Genomic DNA, 24,478 nt, shown 5'->3' with positions numbered 1-24,478 from the left:
AAGTGCAAGAGGCTGCTTGTCCCTGACATCATTCAGGAAAAAGACAATACAGAAGTTCAAATAGACTGGTAAACATAGGGTTAAGGATACAGTATGAAATAACAAAATATTAACTTTATTTACAATTTACAAAATAACATCAAATATATTAAGATTATTAAAAAAAAAAACCCACAAGGATAGAAATTGAGTTTCAAAAAGGAACAACAGTCAAATGGGCAGAAGGCTCAGTTCCCAACGCTAAGTAAAAAAAAGGGGGTCAATTAAAAAAAAGAGAATTAGTGATGAGCGAATCTGTCGCAAAACAACAGGAAAATCCGTGCAATGGGGGAAAATCCGCGAAACGCCTTTGTCGCGCTCAATTTGACGCAACCTTTTTTTGACTCTTAACAAATTTTTCTGCAGCGAATTTTCGATGACGTTTCGCAAAACAATGGCGAAATGCGGAAATTCGCTGCAAATCCACGTCTGGCTAAAAAATTCGCTCATCGCTAGTTTAGACGCCTACTTAAACCAATTCGATACCTCGGCGTCTAAATTTTTAAAAAGATCAGTTTCAAAAACTCCACAAGGCCTCCTTGGTCCTTAAGGTTTGCGGTGTTTTAGCGCTTTCATAAGTCATAGGCAAGGTCAAATTTGGTTCCTGCCTCTCTACTTTGTGGTATCCCAGGGCCCAATCAGCCAATAATTTAGATCAGGGGTCCCCAACATTTCTTACTCATGAGCCTCAGGCAAATGTAAAAAGACTTGAGGAGCAACACAAACACCATAAAAGTTCATGGAGGAGCCAAATAAGGGCTGTGATTGGCTATTATGCAGCCTCTATGCACCCTATCAGCTTACAGGGGCTTTATTTGGTAGGAAATCTTGTTTTTATTCAACCAAAACTTGCCCCCAAGTCAGGAATTCAAAAACAACTCCCTGGTTTGGGCGCACTGAGGGTGTACAGTATGTTACACCCTCAAGAATACACGTATCTTGGAAAATTTGTATATTATATGGAGGCCGGGCTGGCAAACTGACACTATGCATGGGCACAAGTCCCTTCTATGAATGGTATTGATATATATACTCAACTTTGTGCCCATTTTAGTCCTGCAGAGGGTCAGGTTCCCAAAGGTACCCCAGGGTTAACCACAAGAAAAGTGGGCAACCTGCGGGTTGGGATGTGGGTATAGATATGGCTCACCGGGTCACGGGTTGAGTTGTGGGTCTTATCCATATTCTTATATTACCTGTATTATCTATATTTGACTCCTATAAACACTTTTTAAAACTTTTTTTCTACCCCCACCCACTTCTGATGATGCCACTTCCTGGTTTGGGCAACAGTACTTCCTGTTTAATGGGGGTCAGTGGATCAGGTAGTAGATAAGGTGGTTGCGGGTCCTGGACAAAGTGAGTGAAAATGTGGGTTGGGAGTCCGGGTCTCAGAACTGGTTCCAGGCAGGACCCTATAGTTGTACTAGCAGTAGTAAAGTGTAGTAGTAAAGTCCTTGTATTGACCAAGCAATGGGCGTATCAATATATATTATATTTTTCCACTGCAAAGTTCCATATCCTCTATGAGATCTTGTCACTGAACGGGGATTTGCTGATGACGGACATCGACTCTGAAACCAAAACCAAGTAGACCGGGAGTCTCAGTGATGCACCCGTAACGTCAGCTGGAAGAGCAGAAACATATTTACCTACTGGCATTATAGATTGTGTGGGTGTGACAAGATGGCGTGGCAACAAGAGGGCTACAATGGTGAAAAGGGAAACCATTTGGGAGCTGGAACCTTGAAAGTATGCAAGTTGTAGGTAAAACCCAGTCCCTGAAGCAGTAGAATTCCTAAATGAATCAGGCTAAAGTGAGTGACTGGTCAGACCGGGGGTGAGTGAGTGTAGGACAGGCCAGACCGGGGGTGAGTGAGTGTAGGACTGGCCAGTCCTACACTCACTCACCCCCGGTCTGGCCAGTCCTACACTTACTCACCCCTGGTCTGGCCTTTCCTACTCTCACTCACCCCCGGTCTGGCCAGTCCTACACTCACTCACCCCCGGTCTGGCCTGTCCTACACTCACTCACCCCCGGTCTGGCCTGTCCTACACTCACTCACCCCCGGTCTGGCCTGTCCTACACTCACTCACCCCCGGTCTGGCCAGTCCTACACTCACTCACCCCCGGTCTGGCCAGTCCTACACTCACTCACCCCCAGTCTGGCCAGTCCTACACTTACTCACCCCTGGTCTGGCCAGTCCTACACTTACTCACCCCTGGTCTGGCCAGTCCTACACTCACTCACCCCCGGTCTGGCCAGTCCTACACTCACTCACCCCCGGTCTGGCCAGTCCTACACTTACTCACCCCCAGTCTGGCCAGTCCTACACTCACTCACCCCGGTCTGGCCAGTCCTACACTCACTCACCCCCGGTCTGGCCTGTCCTACACTCACTCACCCCCGGTCTGGCCAGTCCTACACTTACTCACCCCCAGTCTGGCCAGTCCTACACTTACTCACCCCCAGTCTGGCCAGTCCTACACTCACTCACCCCCAGTCTGGCCAGTCCTACACTTACTCACCCCCAGTCTGACCAGTCCTACACTTACTCACCCCCGGTCTGGCCAGTCCTACACTCACTCACCCCCAGTCTGGCCTGTCCTACACTCACTCACCCCCAGTCTGGCCAGTCCTACACTCACTCACCCCCAGTCTGGCCAGTCCTACACTTACTCACCCCCAGTCTGGCCAGTCCTACACTCACTCACCCCCGGTCTGGCCAGTCCTACACTCACTCACCCCCGGTCTGGCCAGTCCTACACTTACTCACCCCCAGTCTGGCCAGTCCTACACTCACTCACCCCCGGTCTGGCCAGTCCTACACTCACTCACCCCCGGTCTGGCCAGTCCTACACTTACTCACCCCCAGTCTGGCCAGTCCTACACTCACTCACCCCCGGTCTGGCCAGTCCTACACATCTGTTTATAATAAGTGGAATAGTTTGGAGAAGTTCCTGTAAGACCAGATTTTTCCCCAAAAGCTCCCAAAAAATAGAAAACATTGTAAATATAATTAACTCACTTTGTTTGGTCTTTAAAGTTGCTGGATGTCCATTGGAGGCATTATACATCATATCTTCCATCCTTAGAGACAGGTAAGACAACATTATTGGCCAATAATCACTTTCATGCTGATACAATACTAATAATAATACAAATACTTTACACATCACTTGTATTGTTCATTGTTTTCCAAATCTCTACTGGTCCTCCCAGATCACATGCTTTTTCGATATCCGTATAGATTTAACAGAATTACCCAGTGGCATACTTACCTTATAGGCATCAACAACGTCAATGAATCAATACTATTAACATTTATGATTTTACCAACATTGCCCCTATCCCATATGAGCAGAAATCCCATCTATTGCTTCCCATATAGGGAACATGAAGAGACTCGGGTAGTGCTGGGTAAATTCTATATGTTATACTGTAAATGGATCCACCTCTAAAACATACTACCTACCTGATTTCTTCCACATCCATGAGCTGCCCGTATGTCTTTATTTCCATCTGCAGAAGGTCCTTCAGGTAATGCAACATCCCACCATCTGCAGACATTTGCTTAAAGTCGGTTCTAGTCTTCACCAACTCATCTTCTGTCCTTGATATGATTCTTTGGATTCTCTGGAGCTGAGTTGCATAGTTCTGCTCAGTCTCAATGAGAGTTGTCCTTTGAGAAGCTTTCTGCCAATGTAGAGCAGGGTAAGTACATATTAAATCCAATCCATTCATTCTATAACTTACATTATATCGCTTTCCAACATTCCAGAGTTACCCAATGGAAAAATATAAAGACCAGCCTTGACCTACTAGGAGATATTGGTCTCGAAGACCAGTAGAAACTATTAATGTTGTCTATATAAAAGTGCAAAAGATGAATGCTGCTATGTGTCCCAAACAGAAAGGAGAAAATACAAGTACTGAAGGTTCAATAAATTGGCAAACTGGGAATTCATCAGTATTATAACCCCATTGTTCATCATGAGGTTCATGAGCAGGGCTTCTGATCAAAAGCCATGGGTTTTCTTGATCTTAACAGGGCAAGTAGGTCATTGAAACAACTCCATTTGTGATCCTTAGAAGAGGGTCTTGGTGGCAATGTGTTGCAAGAATAATTCTTGGCTAGGGTGTCACGATCTCCCTGAGGAGACGCTGTGGAGTACCAGGAAGGTGGGAGCCTGAAGACTGGGTAACCCGGAGTGTAACCATAAGTCACAGAACTGGTGTCAGAGGCCATGTTGAAAGTTAAGAACTTTAATAAACTTAGTGATGTAACCGAACACACAATGAATATACAAACTGAATGTAGAACGGCAGGCAGAGGCAGAATCCAAACAGGCAAAAGGTCAGGGCAAGTGGCAGTCAAACGAAGTCAGGACAGGCCAAGGTCAAAACCGGGAAATCAAGGTAGAACTAGGAAGGGCTCAGGAACAAGGCAGAAAGCAGGATCAGGACACGGAACTGGAGCTTGGAACCAGCGAGAACAAGGACACAGACACAGGAACAGGGAACACGAAGGCAGGGTCACGAGAGACAATTAATGACCAAGCAAGGGGCAATGGTCAGGGAAAGGCTTATAAAGGGAGAAGATTAGAAGATGGGAAACACATGAGGTTAATGAGGTGGGCGGAGGAAAGGGAGCAGACAGAAAGTAGGAGACAAGAGAAGAAACAGACAACCCAAAATGCCTCCAGTGGCTATAGAGGCAAATGCATGCCGTCAGGAACACCCCAAGTGGGGTTCGAATCCTGCTGATCCTGACATAGGGGCAGGTAAGCTAGTGTAGGGGATCAGAGAACTCTGTCCCCTATTTCTCAGTCTATGACACCCAGTGCACTTCTGGGAGGAGGTGTGCTTAACTTTGGAGCCAAAAATCAGGGGGTGGGCCCAACAGTTGATAAAGGGAGCCCCTGTTGTTTTGCTGGCTTTTGGAAGAGAGATACAGAGTGAGCAGCCAGTACAATTTGTTGTGAGTTGAGACTGAAAAGAGAAGAGTCTGCTGGGCTGCCAAGGATTACAAAGTCCTCTGTGGAATCTCTGTGTGTGTCCCCTGGTGAGAACAGGTATTGCTCGTTTGCCTGCTACATGGGAGCAGCCACCTTTCCAAAGGGGAAGGTACTCTGGGGCAGGTAGCGCTACCTGGAGGGACTTAAGAACTCTTGAGGAAGGGACTGAACTGTGTAAAAGGGTTGTGGTCTATCCGGAGCAAAGTTGGGACTGAGCACCTACAGAGACTGTGCCAGGAGTGGATAGACTGCACGGGTTCCTCGGCAGGATTATCAGTTATCCTTAAAGTTGTTTTGCATTCTATTTCAACAGTTATATAAAGTGATAATTCTGCAACTGTGTGTGATTATTCTTAGTGGAAAGTCCCTTGAGGTGTGCTCCTCAGTGTCCACTAGGTGGAGGCATTGCACTAAAATCCCAGTTCCCAGTATCTTTATAATTCAAAGAGAACAAATTCTCCTGTACTAAGCAAGTAAACAGCCAAATGAAGTGAGTGTGCCAAGAAAGGGTTACACTAGTTTGTCTGATTGCCTCCAGCAATGTCTGGTTTGTGCCTAAGGTACCCTTTATATGCTATATATAAGTTTGTTGTACAGTAATTGTGAAAGGTTTAGAGAATAGGACTGTCCAACTGGAGGCCCATGGGCTGGATGTGTTTCTCCAAAGGCTCCACAGACTTCACTGTATGACTTCTCCATTGCAGTTGAATCCAGTCCTGGATAATGGGCAGACAACATGGAAACACTAGTTATTAGTATCAGACATCTCCCTTACCATGTTATGTAAGGTTTCCAGCTCAGCTTCCAGGCACTGTATGGTCCTTCTCAGTAGAGTCACTTCCACCATCTCGGCTTGAAGAGGTTTAATTGTATTTTGATGAGTGTAATGTCTGATCTGTCATTCAAAAATGAATACATTCAAGATTAGACCATTTATAGAAAGCATGACGCTATCGCCTTGTTATCACCAATGCCTGAACATTATCGTAGGCTCTACTAAATACTGGTACCTTAGAAACAAGCCAAGGCTCTGCTTTCCTGTTGGAATTGCATATGATTGCTTTGCAATGTTCTCTCATCTCCTCCAGGGTTTTTGTGAGGTCATTCGCTGGTTGGCTGTCGACTTCCACTTTCACTTGACATTTAGACTGGTCCTCTCGAAGTTTCGCCATATCCTACAAAGAATCAGCTGGTTATTTTTTAAATACTATCATATATTCATTCAGGTTGAAGTCTTACCAGCCATGGGTCACTCGGGAGGCTGACGCACGGGTCACTCGGGAGGCTGACGCATGGGTCACTCAGGAGGAAATTCAAAAGAGACTTGGACATGTAAAGGTAAACAAAGGTCCAGGGCCGGATGGGATTCATCCCAGGGTATTAAATGAGCTGAGCGCTGTGATTGCCAATTCTCTTCACTTAATTTTTCAGGATTCGTTGAGGTCTGGCATGGTGCCGAGAGACTGGCGGATTGCTAATGTGGTGCCGTTATTTAAAAAGGGATCCCGTTCTCCGCCTGAAAACTATAGGCCTGTTAGTCTGACATCAGTAGTAGGAAAGCTTCTGCAAGGGGTAATAAGGGATAGGGTACTGGAATTTACATTCTTGTTGGTGGGATGGCATCAGGGCCGCCATCAGGGGGGCACAGGGGGGCCCGGAAGACGGTTGCTTTAAAGGGGGCCCGGCCGTGATACAGTTTTTTAGCTCGGGCCCCCTTTAAAGAACTCCGGGCCCTGTCATTGGTTCATTGGTGGCCAGCGGGAAATTTGATTGGTTGTGCCCGTGCGTCCGTAAAATGTTAAGATGCAGCGGGGAGCTGGCACATATGAAGAGGACGCAGAAGAAGGAAGTTGCCGGAGGAAGCTGCAGGGGAGCGGGTGTAAGTAGCTGGGGTGGAGGGCGGGGAGCGGGTGTAAGTAGCTGGGGTGGAGGGCAGGGAGCGGGTGTAAGTAGCTGGGGTGGAGGGCGGGGAGCGGGTGTAAGTAACTGGGGTGGAGGGCGGGGAGCGGGTGTAAGTAGCTGGGGTGGAGGGCGGGGAGTGGGTGTAAGTAGCTGGGGTGGAGGGCGGGGAGCGGGTGTAAGTAGCTGGGGTGGAGGGCGGGGAGCGGGTGTAAGTAACTGGGGTGGAGGGCGGGGAGCCGGAGTAAGTCGCTGGGGGTGGAGCTAGAGGATACAGGGAAGCCACAGGCGGACGCTGGGGGAGGTGCTGTGCAGATGCAGCGGGGAGCCGGAGGATTCTGGTGGGAAGGACTCTGGGGGGGAGCTGGAGGACCGGGGAGGGGGGTAACTGGAGGATGCTGGGGGGCCCTGGCTACCAATGTTTTAGGGGGGCCCTGGCTACCAATGTTTTTGGGGGGCCCTGGCTACCAATGTTTTAGGGGGCCCTGGCTACCAATGCTGTGTGTCCTTTGTACTGATGGGAGGGGCCATTGGGGGGAGGGCGTGGGAGGAGGGGGGCCCAGAAAATTGTGTTGTGAGGGGCCCCGTGATTTCTGATGGCGGCCCTGGATGGCATTTTGGGGAGATTAGTCGCCCGCGGTAGCGAAGATTAATCACAGGGCGACTCATCTCCCCGTCTGCCACCACCCTAATGCATTTAGAGTAAGAAGAAACACCCAACGACAAAAAAGTTGCCATGGAAAATGTCACTGAGACAAAAAGTTGACTTGAATGCATTTGGAGTAAGAAAAAGAAGTTACTGAAAGATTTACATTATATACATATATCTTCATGTATATTGTGATACTGTTTATTCTAAATATAAAGTTGAACTCGGATAACGTTACTCAGGCCTTTGGGTTAGTGGCATCTCTTCTCCATACAGTACCTCCTGGTGATCCTTCTTGAGGGAACTTAACTCTTCAGTTTGGATCTGTAACTCCACCTTCAGGCAGTTAGTTTCCATCTCGAGGTGACTGTCGGCTGCCTTCACTTCCTTTATATCCGCCGTTATAATCTGATACAGAGAGAGTTCTGTTTCATACCTGAGAGGGTAACAATATATATATTATAAGGCATGGGTGTGTCAGGCCAAGGTTGGAGCATTTTAAAGAGTCAAAAGATTAAATACAGGTATGGGATCTGTTTTCCAGAATGCTCGGGACCTGGGGTTTTCCGGATAAGGATCTCCATATCGTAAAAAAATCATTTAAACATTAAATAAACCCAATATGACTGTTTTGCTTCCAGTAAGGGGTAATTATATCTTAGTTGGGATCAAGTACAGGTACTGTTTTATTATTACAGAGAAAAGGGAATCATTTAACCATGAAATAAACCCAATAGGGCTGTTCTGCCCCAATAAGGGGTAATTATATCTTAGTTGGGATCAAGTACAGGTACTGTTTTATTATTACAGAGAAAAGGGAATCATTTAACCATTAAATAAACCCAATAGGGCTGTTCTGCCCCCAATAAGGGATAATTATATCTTAGTTGGGATCAAGTACAGGTACTGTTTTATTATTACAGAGAAAAGGGAATGTGAATTATTTGATTAAAATGGAGTCTATGGGAGATGGCCTTTCCGTAATTCGGAACTTTCTGGATAATGGGTTTCCAGATAAGGGGTCCGATACCTGTATAGCCATTAAAGCACAATAAATGGATTGTGGTAGTCGATATCAGATAGGAAGGTTCTTTGCCTGTATATTCTCACCGAGAAATGATCCTGCTGAGAAACCCCCCTCTCTAACATAGTGGGTAACACTCACTTTGCTTTAAAGTTGTTTGCAGTCAGCTTGGTATTTTCGACCGCCAAAGAGAGCTCTGAATTTTCCATTTTCACCCTATTTATCTATAGGGACAGGGAGAAAGAGAGAGTTGTGTTATAAAGCATTTGTTGGAGGAGTCTCCTGGCATGATCCTATACTGGCAACTGGACTCACAACTTTGTCATTACACAGTAGGGTTTTGTCCCAGTAACATCTAAAGTACAACAAGTACATGCAGCTAAATAAGCGAGATCAGAGAGTCCCAACTCAGGGGGCTAGACGTGGCCTTCCTATTGATTTACATGGCCCTCAGTTGACTTCCATAGCATAGCTATTCCATAGCTTTACATGACAATATTTTTAGTATGCATTGGTCCCAACCAGGGGGTTTATCTGATAAATGGCCTGCAATGTGGAATCTGTTAAAAAAAAACATTAAAGGGGAACTTAAGATTCTTGAAAGTAAACATAATTTCAAGCAACTTTGCAATATACATCAATTAAACAATATGCAGCCTTTTCCTGATGTTTAATGTAATAATCTGGTTTGGAACAGTTCCCTAAGCCCCGCCCCCTGTTCCCTAAGCCCCACCCCCTGTTCCCCTGCTGGTCTGGCTGGCTAGTTTGTGACTCAAATAAACTGTAAAGGTCCCCATACACTATAAGATCCGCTCGCTTGGCGATGTCACCAAGCGAGCGGATCTTTACCCGATATCCCCACCTACGGGTGGGTGATATCGGGTAGCAAGTTGCTTAAAAAAAAAATAATCCGATCGTTTGGCCTTGGGGCCAAACGATCGGATTACATTTGCGGCCATGGGCAATCGGTTCGGGGACCGCATCAACGAGCCGTTGCGGTCCCCGAACCGACTGGATTTTCTAACCTGGCCTATCGATATCTGGCCAATTTCAGGCCAGATATCGGTCGGCCAGGCCACTCGTTTCTTCCCATACACGGGCCGATTAGCTGCCGAATCTGTCCAAGGGACCCATATCGGCAGCTTCTATCAGCCCGTGTATGGGGACCTTAACAGTAGTCGCCTGTCCCTCAGCCTGCCTCCTCCCTATCCCACAATCCCCTGCTGCACATAAGGAAAGGAACATCCCAGTGCAATGCATTGTGGGTTATGTAGTTCCTGCATGCTGCCTGTAAGCTGTGGGGAAGTTGTTACAATGTGTAACATCAGTGTTTTAGTCCCTCCTCCCCTGCCAGGATTACAAATGATGCAGAAAGAGAAGAACAGTTTTGCAGCTGGATTTCAGCATATAAAAATGGGATTTATTCCTACTGTTTGAAGGAACAGATTACAGGGATAGGGATATTAGGGGTTTCTGTAATGTGTGGGGCTCTTTAACACATTTTGATTTGGAAGCCCGAGTTCCCCTTTGAAGCAAAATCCAATCTGATCGTCAGGTTGCTCTTAGATCTCCTGGAAGTGGCAGAAATCAACCAATCCAGTCGCCTTATGAGCAGACTGAAGAGGCTAAATGCCACTTTACTAGAGAGGTGTCACCAAAACCAAATGAACAGCAGACAAAGCCAAAACTCATGAAAACATGAACTGTTGAAATTAACTCAGGTAGACGAAAAACAGGGATATTTACCCTTGAAAAGGGACACTTATTCGGGTATTTTTGCTCAGTGAGCAAATCCAGACGACATAATGTGGGCAAAACAGTGGTTTCATCATTGGGGTGGGACTGAAGAAGGCTACAAACAATGTAGGCATCAAAGACGTCTAACCAGGAACCGTTCAGGCACTTTGCTCAACCACAGACTTCAAAGTCGCTCATTTGCTGTTGTTGATGGAAGTGCAAGGGACGCCGCTGATGTCTTATTTAATCTTCACACTTCATAGCAGTCATAAAACAAATTAAACACAAATTCCCACAACTCCTGCCAGAATCCCTAATCAGCTGGTATCCTGGACCAATGGGAAACCTGCAGACCCAGCTGAAGGGAAGAGTATTCGGCCGCAGCTTGAAATGTATAATTAAGAATAACAGCAGAAAATGAACATGTTCTTTTGCTACTAATGTGTATGAGAAAGTCACAGGTTTATTACGGTGGCACCATGGGAAACTAGAGAGACGGAGGCAACACTGTTGGGATGGGGGGGGGGGGGGGGGGGGGGGGGAGGGCGGAGATGGAAATTCTGAAAAGGAAAAGTTATACCCTGTTTGTAGTTTGGGATATTTTTCATTGTAAAGGGATTCGAGGCAGAGAGCTCCAGTTTCACAAGGGAGGCCCCTTTAGGTTTTTAACTTACAGGTCATTTCTTAGGATCCATTTCAGTACAAAACTAGGAAAGGAATAGTATGGAAGCTTGGTCATACACACAATAATAGAGACATTCCTCTGCATTCTGCCTCTCTCTCTCTCTCTCTCTCTCTCTCGCTACTCTGCCTTTCTTCATCCTTTTACACAGCCAGGAACCTGCTTTCTCTTCCCCTTAGCTCCTGTACATGTACTGTGTCTGGATGTAACACTGAGCAGGGTTTGTTGATAACTAAAGCAGTTACCTTGCCCTTGAGCTGCCCTGGTCCTACACCCTGAGCTGACCCTGGTCCTACACCTCAAGATGGCCCTACACCCTGAGTTAGCCCTGGTCCTACACCCTGAGCTGACCCTGGTCCTACACCTTGAGCTAGCCTTGGTCCTACACCTTAAGCTTACCCTGGTCCTACACCTTGAGCTGGTCCTGGTCCTACGCCTCGAGCTGGCCCTGGTCCTACACCTTGACCTGGCCCTGGTCCTACACCTTGACCTGGCCCTGGTCCTACACCTTGAGCTGGCCCTGGTCCTACACATTGAGCTGGCCCTGATCCTACACATTGAGCTGGCCCTGGTCCTACACCTTGAGCTGGCCCTGGTCCTACACCTTGAGCTGGCCCTGGTCTTACACCTTGAGCTGGCCCTGGTCCTATGCCTTGAGCTGGCCCTGGTCCTACGCCTTGAGCTGGTTCTGGTCCTACACCTTGAGCTGGCCCTGGTTCTACACCTTGAGCTGACCCTGGTCCTACACCTTGAGCTGGCCCTGGTCCTACACCTTGAGCTGGCCCTGGTCCTACACCTTGAGCTGGCCCTGATCCTGCACCTTGAGCTGGCCCTGGTCCTACACCTTGAGCTGGCCCTGATCCTACACCTTGAGCTGGCCCTGGTCCTACACCTTGAGCTGGCCCTGGTCCTACACCTTGAGCTGACCCTGGTCCTACACCTTGAGCTGGCCCTGGTCCTACACCTTGAGCTGGCCCTGATCCTACACCTTGAGCTGGCCCTGGTCCTACACCTTGAGCTGACCCTGGTCCTACACCTTGAGCTGGCCCTGGTCCTACACCTCGAGCTGGCCCTGGTCCTACACATTGAGCTGGCCCTGGTCCTACACATTGAGCTGGCCCTGGTCCTACACATTGAGCTAGCCCTGATCCTACACCTGGAGCTGGCCCTGGTCCTACGCCTTGAGCTGGCCCTGGTCCTACGCCTTGAGCTGGCCCTGGTCCTACACATTGAGCTAGCCCTGGTCCTACACCTTGAGCTGGCCCTGGTCCTACAGGGATCTAAGTAATGGTCACTCATTTACTGGTACACTCATTTATTGCCTGCCTTAGACCCTAGATCTCCCTCCTCCCAAAAACGCAGTCATGACAGTGATTGTAACACAGCAATTTTCATCTCCCAACTTGAATAAATGGATATTTCCAGTTACACTTCGCCAGTAATTGTTAGATGGGTTTTTGTGCCTGGATAAAGCATCACATTTCCAACTATGAGCTCACAAAACAACTATTTATTTTAGTTGAGGGGCGTAGCCTTCAGCACGTATAACGCCGACGCTAGTCTGTCAGGTACACAACGATGCCTGTTGTTGTTGTTGGCACAGTTTGTATCTGCAAATCAATGGATCACACTCTCTGGCACACTGCGTTCCCTTGGCACGGGCAATTCCGACGCTACGTTTCTGTGTGTATATACATTGCCCTGTCATTCTAATAATCCTGATGATGAAAAGAAGTGACACGCATATGGGAAACAACTAAGTGCAAAGTATAAAATAAGTCAAATAAGACAATTTCCTAGTGTGAAAATGCCTTTAAAGATTATTTCCAATACATTGGTCACAATAGTGCAAGCTAGAAGGCTATATTTATTCTGTGGAACGCCTTAGTGTTGTAAAAAGCATTGTGCATTGGGTCTGTCTGTGCTCTGCACCCTGTGCTGCGATTTGTAGGTGCTGGTGGGTGCAAGGCACCCCTGTCCTTACCACCTGTCCTAGGGCCTGCACTTGTCATAGGGCCTGAGTGACTTGCAAGACAGGGCACGGGATACCTAAGTGCCCCCCTACACACTCCTCATCAAGATATGAATACAGTGCTGCTGATTTGGGCAACACGGTATTCATGGAACACATACAGGTCTCTGTACTGTGTTTTGCAGCCATTTTTGTACCTGAAGGACAGGGTGACAAGTGAAAAAAACATGTAGGATTGCCCCTGATTTTGCACTTTGCCCTGTAGGAAGTAAATGCCCCATTCCTGCCCCTACATTTCAATATGTTACATGCTACATAATTGTATTGAATACTAAGTCCTATGTATACTATAGCTTGAGAAAAGGCCAGATGTAGGCCTGAAACATTGCTTTATCCAAAAGCCATGTATGTTAAATAAAGGCTTTTTTAATGGAGACAAGAAGGTGCTGTTTGCTATTTTTCTACATATTATATCTGCAAGTAGTGCTGTCTCTCACCTGGGCCTCCATCTCAGCGATGACCTTCTCGTACCGACTTGTGTCCCGACTGGTCCTTGCCCTTCTCTCGCAGAGATCTTGAATCTTTTGCTCTAAATGCCGGTTGGACTCCTCCAGTTGGCTCACCTTCTCCAGGTAGGCGGCCAGGCGACTATTCAGCTGCTCCAAGGTCTCCTTTTGGCTGAGGGGGAGAAGGTCAGCACTTTGCCATTTTTCCCTGCTCCCCGGGACACGGTACCTGCACTTTTTTCTATCTAAACCACTGAACGACATGATAAGGTAGAATGGGATCAACGGTGGAGAAGTCCCAAAGCTTTGCTGCTGGTTTGTGATTAAACAGCTCCCATAGTAACTCAGACTGAGGAAGCCTTTATTCCTAACCTGAGCGCGGTGCTACTGGCTCAGCGAGTGAAGCCTTTCAGCTCACATTTCACTCACCTTGGGCACGGCGTGATTGCCTTTTTTCCCCATATGTTTTCCTTGTTTTGCTTTTAGGGATTGGCCAGCGAGCTGGGGCTGATTTTGCTCCAAAATTGATTACTTTGGCTTTAGCTGGAAAGCTGAAGGTGTCGAGCATTCCTAGCATGCCGGCAACAACCGCTGCATTGTGTACAAGCCCAATAATGCCTGCCATAAACACACAAAGAGTTAAAGTGATAAATGCCCTTCATTGGACGGCCCAGGGTGAAACAGAGTTTGGTTTATTCTGCTCCCCCTAACGGCACATTGTGCTGACCTTGGACAACAGCCAACAGAATAAATCTCTATCAGTATGGGAGCCTTTATCCAGAATACTCGGGACCTGGGGTTTTCCGGTAATTCGGATCTCCTACCTTAAGTTTGCTAAAAACAATTATTTAAACATGAATTAAACCCAATAGGGCTGTTCTGCCCCCAATAAGGGGTAATTATATCTTAGTTGGGATCAAGTACAGGTACTGTTTTATTATTACAGAGAAAAGGGAATCATTTAACCATGAAATAATCCCAATAGGGCTGTTCTGCCCCAATAAGGGGTAATTATATCTTAGTTGGGATCAAGTACAGGTACTGTTTTATTATTAAAGAGAAAAGGGAATCATTTAACCATTAAATAAACCCAATAGGGCTGTTCTGCCCCCAATAAGGGGTAATTATATCTTAGTTGGGATCAAGTACAGGTACTGTTTTATTATTACAGAGAAAAGGGAATCATTTAACCATTAAATAAACCCAATAGGGCTGTTCTGCCCCCAATAAGGGGTAATTATATCTTAGTTGGGATCAAGTACAGGTACTGTTTTATTATTACAGAGAAAAGGGAATCATTTAACCATGAAATAAACCCAATAGGGCTGTTCTGCCCCCAATAAGGGGTAATTATATCTTAGTTGGGATCAAGTACAGGTACTGTTTTATTATTACAGAGAAAAGGGAATCATTTACCCATGAAATAAACCCAATAGGGCTGTTCTGCCCCAATAAGGGGTAATTATATCTTAGTTGGGATCAAGTACAGGTACTGTTTTATTATTACAGAGAAACCATTTTTAAAAATTAGAATTATTTGCTTATAATGGAGTCTATGGAGATGGCCTGTATTATACCTGTACTGTGTATTCCTAACAATTCCCCTATAGCTTCCTGCTCTTTATTCTATAGATGATTGTATTTCCACCTGCTGCTCATATAGTGTGACAAGCGGCACAGCAGGAATTCCTGGGAGAGTTTCCGGACCTGATTACAATTCACAGTGCGACCTGACCTGCGGAATTCTTTTCTTTTCTCTTGGTCTCATTTTTTTTTTTTTTTAAAGGGAAAGTAGCTTTGATAAGACTGAGCACTATATTTTAAGACATACAAATACTACAGCAATAAGTAAAAACTCCACCCAAACAACTTAAGGTTTTTGAAAAGTAAACATAATTCCAAGCAACTTTGCAATATACATCAATTAAACAATATGCAGCCTTTTCATGATGTTTAATGTAATAATCCCGCCCCCTGTTCCCTAAGCCCCGCCCCCTGTTCCCCTGCTAATCTGGCTGACTACTTTGTGACTCAAATAAACTGTAACAGTAGCGCCTGTCCCTCAGCCTGCCTCCTCCCAATCCCACAATTCCCTGCTGCACACGTGATGTCAATAAGGAAAGGAACATCCCAGTGCAATGCATTGTGGGTTATGTAGTTCCTGCATGCTGTCTGTAAGCTGGGGAGAAGTTGTTACAATCTGTAACATCAGTGTTTTAGTCCCTCCTCCCCTGCCAGGATTACAAATGATGCAGAAAGAGAAGAACAGTTTTGCAGTTGGATTTCAGCATATAAAAATGGTATTTATTCCTACTGTTTGAAGGAACAGATTACAGGGATAGGGATATCACACATTTTTTACAGTTTCCCAAATTTTTTAGCCGTTTTGCAAAGAAACGGGACAGATCATCAATACTCTGGACTATAAATAGGAGTTGAATTCCCCATTGTCCATCACTGTAAGATTTCAAAGTCAAGGAAGGCTCATTCTCTTGTAAACAAGGATTATAGGACAGGTATGGGGTCCTGTTATCCAGAATACTGGGGACCAAGTCCAGTGTGAGGAAGAAAGGTCCCCTTGGACCTCAGATCTGGATTTAAAACCTCTGCGCCCCTAAGTCAGCCCCCTCAGCACCCACCAAGCACCACAACCCCACCATTACCTGCCGACCATGACCTACCAATCAGCACAGGAGCAGTGTCCCTTCTACTTTAAGTCCTGCCCCCAAACCAAATATGCACGTTGTGCTACAGTTGCGCTGAGGACTCTAACAGGTAGTGTTGTCCCCAGTGTGGCACCTTAGCAATACGCCAATGGGGTGGTATTTGCGCCCTAGGCCCAGGCCTCTATGGTCCTTCCACAAATCCGGGCCTGTTGGACCTAAGATGATTGGGTGATGCCATAGTTTGAGTTTGTAACATCCTTGCCAGCTCGTCCTACAGTAGTGCGGAATAGCAATGACGTATTTGTTTTTGGTCACAATAAAATCCGATTGCATAATATAAAATGAATATGCGACGGAGCATTGGTCGGCAGTTTCGGAACCCGCTCCAGCTAATGTTATTTGTTTATTAGGAAACAGATGCCGGCTCCTTTATTCAGCCTCCCACACATACGATAGATTGTGCCAAAACAAATAGGGGCAGGCAGAGATTTGGGCAATCGTCTGTATAATGCCGGGCAGGTCAAGCAACTCCAGTACATCTGTGGCTATCCTGCACCACTGCATTCTGGGTAACCACCTCTTCATTGGAAGTTAAGTGTCTGCTTTTGCCCCTCCCTCTTTGCGCTTGGTATCTCGATCTACATCAGGGATCCCCCAACCTTTTTTACTCCTGAGCCACATTCAAATGTAAAAAGAGTTGGGGAGCAACACAAGCATGAAAAATGTTCATGAGGGTGTAAAGTAAGGGCTGTGATTGGCTATTTGGTAGCCCCTATGGGGACTTGCAGCATACAGGAGGCTTTGTTTGGCAGTACACCTGGTTTTATACAACCAAAACTTGCCCCCAAGTCAGGAATTCAAAAATAACTCCCTGGTTTGGGGCCACTGGGAGCAACATCCAAGGGGTTGGGGAGCAACATGTTGCCCCTGGGTTACTGGTTGGGGATCACTGCTCTACACACTAATTTCTCTTTTGCTCTCTCCTTCTCTATATTTCCTTCTTTTAAGCTTTCTTCTTCTCCCCCACTTTCTGTTTTCCTCTTCTCTTTTATCCTCGATTCTCTCTCATTCTCCCTTGATTACCTTGCTCTTCTGGTCTCCACTCCCTCTTTTAATTATCTTTTACTTTTCTTGTTATTTCACCTTTCTCTCCCACCATCTTCTTTCTCGCAGGCTGTTACCCTTTGCCCATCCTCTTTCTCCTATAGCCTCAACTACCTTCTTTAATCAGCGTTTATGATATTTTCTTCTTCTTTGCTTTCTCCTTCACTCCCCACTCTCTTCTTTCCATAGTTCTTCCTCTTGTGTTTATCCCTTTCTCTTACGGTCTCATTTCCCTTATCTGTCTATAACATGCTCTTTTCTCTATCACACCTCTCTTTCTTCACTCTCTTCTCAGTTTTCTCAGTCTGTTCCACCATGTTTATCCTTCGTTCCTTTTGTTCATTGCTCTGCCCTTTACTTTTTGTCTCTGCCATTGCCTTCACCTTCCTCTTTGACATTCTGTTTCTCTCTAGTTCTCTTCTTCTTCTGTCCTTTCCTTCAGTCCTGTCAACCCTTTCCTCTTCTGATTTCCATCTTCTTCCATCCAACGTCTCTCTCTATTGCTTTTTAGGCTTCTCTTTATTTCTTGGGTTTTCTACAGAATGTTATGTTCCTTGAACCTTTCTTAACCATGTAAGATCTTAGTGAATTCTGTGTATCCAGGTCCAGATGGCAGCCTGGTACCAGATGACTATTCCTGAAGATGCCAAGGACAGATTTCCATTACTCCTCTCTGAGTTTAGAACTTTCCATGTGGGTGTGTCTATAATTTCAAATGACATCTACCAGCGCTGTGACTTCCTATCCAATTAGAAATGAAATTAAAGCTTTGGTGTTTATGCAAGCAATGAATTTTTTTGGCACACAATGTTTTTGTGCTCCAGAGAAGTCATCTTATATCTTTATGTTTGTCTGTGTGGTCTCTTTTAATAAGTATCTACTCCAGTCAAGTGGTAAATATACAGTAACTAAATAAGCAGGGGCTTAGTTGCCTTTAGTCACACTGCATCAGGATGGTCTTACACCCTTACGCTGATCATTTTCTGAAAATAACTATAATTATGTTTATTTAAAAAAAATACTGTTTTATTATTACAGAGAAAAGGGAATAATTTAACCATGAAATAAACCCAATAGGGCTGTTCTGCCCCCAATAAGGGGTAATTATATCTTAGTTGGGATCAAGTACAGGTACTGTTTTATTATTACAGAGAAAAGGGAATCATTTAACCATGAAATAAACCCAATAGGGCTGTTCTGCCCCAATAAGGGGTAATTATATCTTAGTTGGGATCAAGTACAGGTACTGTTTTATTATTACAGAGAAAAGGGAATCATTTAACCATGAAATAAACCCAATAGGGCTGTTCTGCCCCAATAAGGGGTAATTATATCTTAGTTGGGATCAAGTACAGGTACTGTTTTATTATTACAGAGAAAAGGGAATCATTTAACCATGAAATAAACCCAATAGGGCTGTTCTGCCCCCAATAAGGGGTAATTATATCTTAGTTGGGATCAAGTACAGGTACTGTTTTATTATTACAGAGAAAAGGGAATCATTTAACCATGAAATAAACCCAATAGGGCTGTTCTGCCCCAATAAGGGGTAATTATATCTTAGTTGGGATCAAGTACAGGTACTGTTTTATTATTACAGAGAAAAGGGAATCATTTAACCATTAAATAAACCCAATAGGGCTGTTCTGCCCCCAATAAGGGGTAATTATATCTTAGTTGGGATCAAGTACAGGTACTGTTTTATTATTACAGAGAAAAGGGAATCATTTAACCATGAAATAAACCCAATAGGGCTGTTCTACCCCAATAAGGGGTAATTATATGTTATAATGGGTATCATTCAGGCACTAAAAATATAGAACAAAATGTTAAGGCTTTATGATATTTGTGTAAAAATAGATTTAAGCAGTTTGTCCAACATTAGAGATGCCACTTCTGCCAGCTTTTTTTCTGGGCAGAGGGCAGGCGATAGGTGGTGACGTCACAAGGGGCGGGGAGGGGTGGTCAGCGATGTCACAGGGGCGGGGCTGGTCAGTGACATCATGGGCCATGGCTTTGCAAGTACTGTTTTATTATTACAGGCCATCGGGCAGGCAGTTTGGACCCAGGGAGTCCTTCCAAAAACTGGGCTGTCTGGGTCAAAATCAGATTGAAATTGGAAATCTATTTTATTCTTTCAATTTCAAGGTGAATCACCTTCACAGTTAGAAATGTCTGTATATTTAGCTTTCCCAGCAGGCTGTTGGTATTGTGCGCTGGATGCGGAGACATTCAGATGTCCATTTGACCTTCGCAGGTGTTTGTTGTTGCAACGTGGGTGCTATGGGTGCTATGGGTGCTATGGGTGTGTGCTGGGCCTTTTGTGTAGCAGTGAAGGTTTGGATTTTTTTTGGTTATCTTATACCTATGAATAAGAGCGTATCACATGAAACTTGTAGAGCTGGTTGGATACCATTGTAGTTCCATATATTCCTCACATACCTCAAAGCATCTCTTTAAACACTTTTCTTTAGAGAAGTTTGCCTTTATCTAGCCTGGCGTTCGTAAACTATACACTACTGCCGGCTGCCATACTGTTTTACGTAATAATCTGGTTCCCTAAGCCCCACCTGCTGTTCCCTAAGCCCCGCCCCCTGTTCCCCTGCTGATCTGGCTGACTACTTTGTGACTCAAATAAACTGTAACAGTAGCGCCTGTCCCTCAGCCTGCCTCCTCCCAATCCCACAATTCCCTGCTGCACACGTGATGTCAATAAGGAAAGGAACATCCCAGTGCAATGCATTGTGGGTTATGTAGTTCCTGCATGCTGTCTGTAAGCTGTGGAGAAGTTGTTACAATGTGTAACATCAGTGTTTTAGTCCCTCCTCCCCTGCCAGGATTACAAATGATGCAGAAAGAGTAGAACAGTTTTGCAGCTGGATTTCAGCATATAAAAATGGTATTTATTCCTACTGTTTGAAGGAACAGATTACAGGGATAGGGATATTAGGGGTTTCTGGGTTGCGTGGGGCTCCCCTGTCACCTACTGAAAAAAGTGCCTGCCTGGCTATTCTTTCTTTTTCTACCACCCACAGATATATATCTTATTAAAAAATAGTATGTTTTGAAAAATATCAATTATTATTGTTGTTTTGGCAACTGGTATTGCAGCTGAGATCACACCTGGTAATCCTGTTTGTCCTGTTCTGCCGGTTGGAGAAAAAGGCCAAAATGGCTCCACTCCATCCTCCCCCTCCCAGTACTGTTTGTTCAATCTGCAGAAATCACTCCAATTTTTTGGGAAAGGTGGAGCCCATCTAACTGATGTGGGTGTTTGGGAATTACTAATCCTTACAGACGCGCAAACCCAACTCCTTCTATAATATTCAGTTCTGTGAGTACTAAAGGTATGGGATCCGGAAACCCGTTATCCAGAAAGTTCCGAATTATGGAAAGGCCATCTCCCATAGACTCCATTATAAGCAAATAATTCTAATTTTTTAAAATTTAAAAATTCCCTTTTCTCTGTAATAATAAAACAGTACCTGTACTTGATCCCAACTAAGATATAATTACCCCTTATTGGGGCAGAACAGCCCTATTGGGTTTATTTCATGGTTAAATGATTCCCTTTTCTCTGTAATAATAAAACAGTACCTGTACTTGATCCCAACTAAGATATAATTACCCCTTATTGGGGCAGAACAGCCCTATTGGGTTTATTTCATGGTTAAATGATTCCCTTTTCTCTGTAATAATAAAACAGTACCTGTACTTGATCCCAACTAAGATATAATTACCCCTTATTGGGGCAGAACAGCCCTATTGGGTTTATTTCATGGTTAAATGATTCCCTTTTCTGTGTAATAATAAAACAGTACCTGTACTTGATCCCAACTAAGATATAATTACCCCTTATTGGGGCAGAACAGCCCTATTGGGTTTATTTCATGGTTAAATGATTCCCTTTTCTCTGTAATAATAAAACAGTACCTGTACTTGATCCCAACTAAGATATAATTACCCCTTATTGGGGCAGAACAGCCCTATTGGGTTTATTTCATGGTTAAATGATTCCCTTTTCTCTGTAATAATAAAACAGTACCTGTACTTGATCCCAACTAAGATATAATTACCCCTTATTGGGGCAGAACAGCCCTATTGGGTTTATTTCATGGTTAAATAATCTTTTAGTAGACTTAAGGTGTGGAGATCCAAATTACGGAAAGATCCCTTATACGGAAAACCCCCAGGTCCCGAGCATTCTGGATAACAGGTCCCATACCTGAATAAGCAAAAAATTAGAAAGGATCAAAGCACAGGGCTAGACCATGGGTGTTTTGTTCATCTGTAGGGTCCCAAATACAGGATAAACAGATTAATCCAGCACGTGACTTGCCCATGAACATGCATGGCAAAATTGCACCCTCCCAATCCCACAATTCCCTGCTGCACACGTGATTTCAATAAGGAAAGGAACATCCCAGTGCAATGCATTGTGGGTTATGTAGTTCCTGCATGCTGTCTGTAAGCTGGGGAGAAGTTGTTACAATCTGTAACATCAGTGTTTTAGTCCCTCCTCCCCTGCCAGGATTACAAATGATGCAGAAAGAGTAGAACTGATTTGCAGCTGGATTTCAGCATATAAAAATGGTATTTATTCCTACTGTTTGAAGGAACAGATTACAGGGATAGGGATATTAGGGGTTTCTGTGCTGTGTGGGGCTCTTTAACACCTTTTGGCCGGAGTTGAAAGAACCTTTGCAACGTTCTGCACAGATGTGCCGCAGCTATGTATTAATTATAATAATAATAATTTACCCAGGAGATATTGCAATTACAGCACGTTGGAAGAATGCATAGAAATGTTGTTTTTGGCTCCCCAGCCTATAAACTCGTGGTGGGGGTAAGGCTGGCGTATAGAATAAAAATGTTTGTTTGTTTTTATCTCCATTTTGGGCCAGGCCTGATGGTGCAAGTTGCAGACTAATTATACCCGAGCAAGAAACAACAGATTTGAGGGAGTGTCCCACTAATGAGCATTGATTAAGGGAGGTGCCAATGGGAATGAGTAACACTGAGCCCCACACACTGGGCGTAGAGGAACACAACGCGTTTGTTTGGGTTGCCTTTGCCTTTGTTCCGCCTGATGTCGAACCTCAGACCCTGCTTGTGCCGCCACTGATTTCTGTTTGTTTATAATCGGGACGGACTTGTTTATCCTGAACCGTTTACTGAATGTTCAAACTTGTTGTAAAAGGGTTCGGCAGTGAGCATTGTACGTTCCCTATTAGATCTATTCAATCTATTATGTTTGGGTTCATTCAGTACTTCAGTCGTGGTCTTTACTGCACCTTTGGTCACAGTTAAAGGGGAACTCAACCCAAACACAACTGTTTGAAAAGTAAACATAATTCCAAGCAACTTTGCAATATACATCAATTAAACAATATGCAGCCTTTTCATGATGTTTAATGTAATAATGTGGTTTGGAACAGTTCCCTAAGCTCCGCCCCCACGTGATGTCAATAAAGGTCGCCCATACACGTTCAGATCCGCTCACTTGGCGATGTCGCCAAGCGAGCGGATCTTCTCCCAATATGCCCACCTACGGGTGGGGGATATCAGGCAAATCCAGGCTAATTTGGTCCTTTGGCCCTGGGGCCAATCGATTGAATTAGAACGATGGGTATAGGCAAAGTCGGTTCGGGGACTGCATCAACCTGCCCAATTTGTATCTGGCCAATTTCAGGCCAGATATCAGTCGGGCAGGCGCGTCATTTGTGCCCATACAGGGGCCGGTTAGCTGCCAAATCTGTCTATGGCACCCATATCGGCAGCTAGAATCAGCTTGTGTATGGCCACCTTAAGGAAAGGAACATCCCAGTGCAATGCATTGTGGGTTATGTAGTTCCTGCATGCTGTCTGTAAGCTGTGGAGAAGTTGTTACAATGTGTAACATCAGTGTTTTAGTCCCTCCTCCCCTGCCAGGATTACAAATGATGCAGAAAGAGAAGAACAGTTTTGCAGCTGGATTTCAGCCTATAAAAATGGTATTTATTCCTACTTTTTGAACAAATAGATTACAGGGATAGGGATATTAGGGGTTTCTGTGTTGTGTGGTTCTGAATTTTGGTTGAGAAGCCAGAGTTCCCCTTTAAGCTGGCTGTCAATGGAAGCCTGTTGGGAGAGGATCATATTAATGAGCTGATGGGTCCTTGTTGGGTTTGAAAACCCACCCAGGTGGGTCAGTAAGCTTTAAATTTGGTCTCAGGGGACCAAAATGGCAGTTAAAATATAATAATCTCAACAAATTCATCGGGTTGAGTGCTCCAGGTCACCCTAGAGAAAGTAAAGAGAAACATGAGTGTTATCTGGGGAAGGTCCTAGTGTCTCCAGCTCCAACTTACTGGTGGGACCTCTCCATAGCAGCAACACCAGAAAGCAAAACCCTTTTTCCATACAGCTCGGTGGTGCAAACACAGGCCCGGCCCAACAAAACACATGATACGGCAGGTTATTAGAATAGCTGCATTTATTATAAAGGGCTCTGATACCTTTAAATATCAGGAACAGAAGGGAATAGAAATATATTAACATTTTGCAAGAACAATTCTTCTCTCAACATAAGAAACTTAACAGAAATAACAAAACAAAATCATTGTAGATCAGCCGAGTGCAGGTTGGACCAGTGCAGATGATGCTGGGACAGGGGCAGACTTGCTCCTACGGTGATTGTTGGGAACTCACTTTTTCTGGACTATGTTTATATATATTATATTATTATATATATCATGGAATCTTCAGACTGGTCATTACTGAAAGCCAAATCCTAGTGCGAATAGATCCCTACAGAATTCAAGCAGGTTATCCCCAATTCTTCTTACCAGTGAAGGTACATGGGCAGATCTAAGGTTCTTCAGACTGATTTGGCAACTTATGGGGCCCTTCGACAGGCCTCCCCGACCAATATCTGGCCAACATTAGCCAGATGTCAATCAGGCAGGCTTCGTTTTTCCAGTTGGATCGAGGACTGCATTGGCTTTTTGATGTAGTCCTCACTCTGACTTCTAGTATCCCCTTTATTGTGATATGATCATATGGTCCTCGGGCCAACCGAGCCCATTAGCAAAATATTGCCCACCCAAGGTGGGCATATTAGGGTTAAAAATGTGTTTGCGACTTCACCAAACAAGTGAATCTTACCATGTATGTCCACCTTAAGAATATCACCAACTGG

General features: G+C 44.9%; 1 protein-coding gene across 1 annotated transcript; it reads right to left on the bottom strand.

The window, feature by feature from the left end:
- Positions 1–853: 853 nt before the first annotated feature.
- LOC105945215 (keratin, type I cytoskeletal 15) lies at positions 854–14,117 on the bottom strand. Its single transcript, XM_031894431.1, has 8 exons — positions 13,520–14,117; positions 8,773–8,855; positions 7,887–8,043; positions 6,070–6,234; positions 5,835–5,954; positions 3,517–3,737; positions 3,070–3,131; positions 854–1,667 (listed from the first exon to the last, which is right to left on the bottom strand). The coding sequence occupies exons 1-8, from the start codon at positions 13,790–13,792 to the stop codon at positions 1,564–1,566; spliced, it is 1,185 nt and encodes a 394-aa protein (XP_031750291.1). The 5' UTR covers positions 13,793–14,117; the 3' UTR covers positions 854–1,563.
- Between the last annotated feature and the right edge of the window lie 10,361 nt (positions 14,118–24,478).

The sequence above is a fragment of the Xenopus tropicalis genome, chromosome 10 (assembly GCF_000004195.4).
Source record: "Xenopus tropicalis strain Nigerian chromosome 10, UCB_Xtro_10.0, whole genome shotgun sequence".
In the NCBI taxonomy this organism is placed as follows: domain Eukaryota; kingdom Metazoa; phylum Chordata; class Amphibia; order Anura; family Pipidae; genus Xenopus; species Xenopus tropicalis.
This window is presented reverse-complemented; position numbering and strand designations above follow the sequence as displayed.

Bases quoted from the DNA above. Each gene is read 5' to 3' on its own strand.
- LOC105945215 (XM_031894431.1), bottom strand. From the start codon at position 13,792: ATGTCGTTCAGTGGTTTAGATAGAAAAAAGTGCAGGTACCGTGTCCCG. The intron at 3,132-3,516 runs GTAGGTAGTATG...CCTGTCTCTAAG, and splicing joins ATGGATGTGGAAGAAATCAG to GATGGAAGATATGATGTATA. The intron at 1,668-3,069 runs GTGAGTTAATTA...CTGCTCTTCCAG, and splicing joins AACTTTAAAGACCAAACAAA to CTGACGTTACGGGTGCATCA.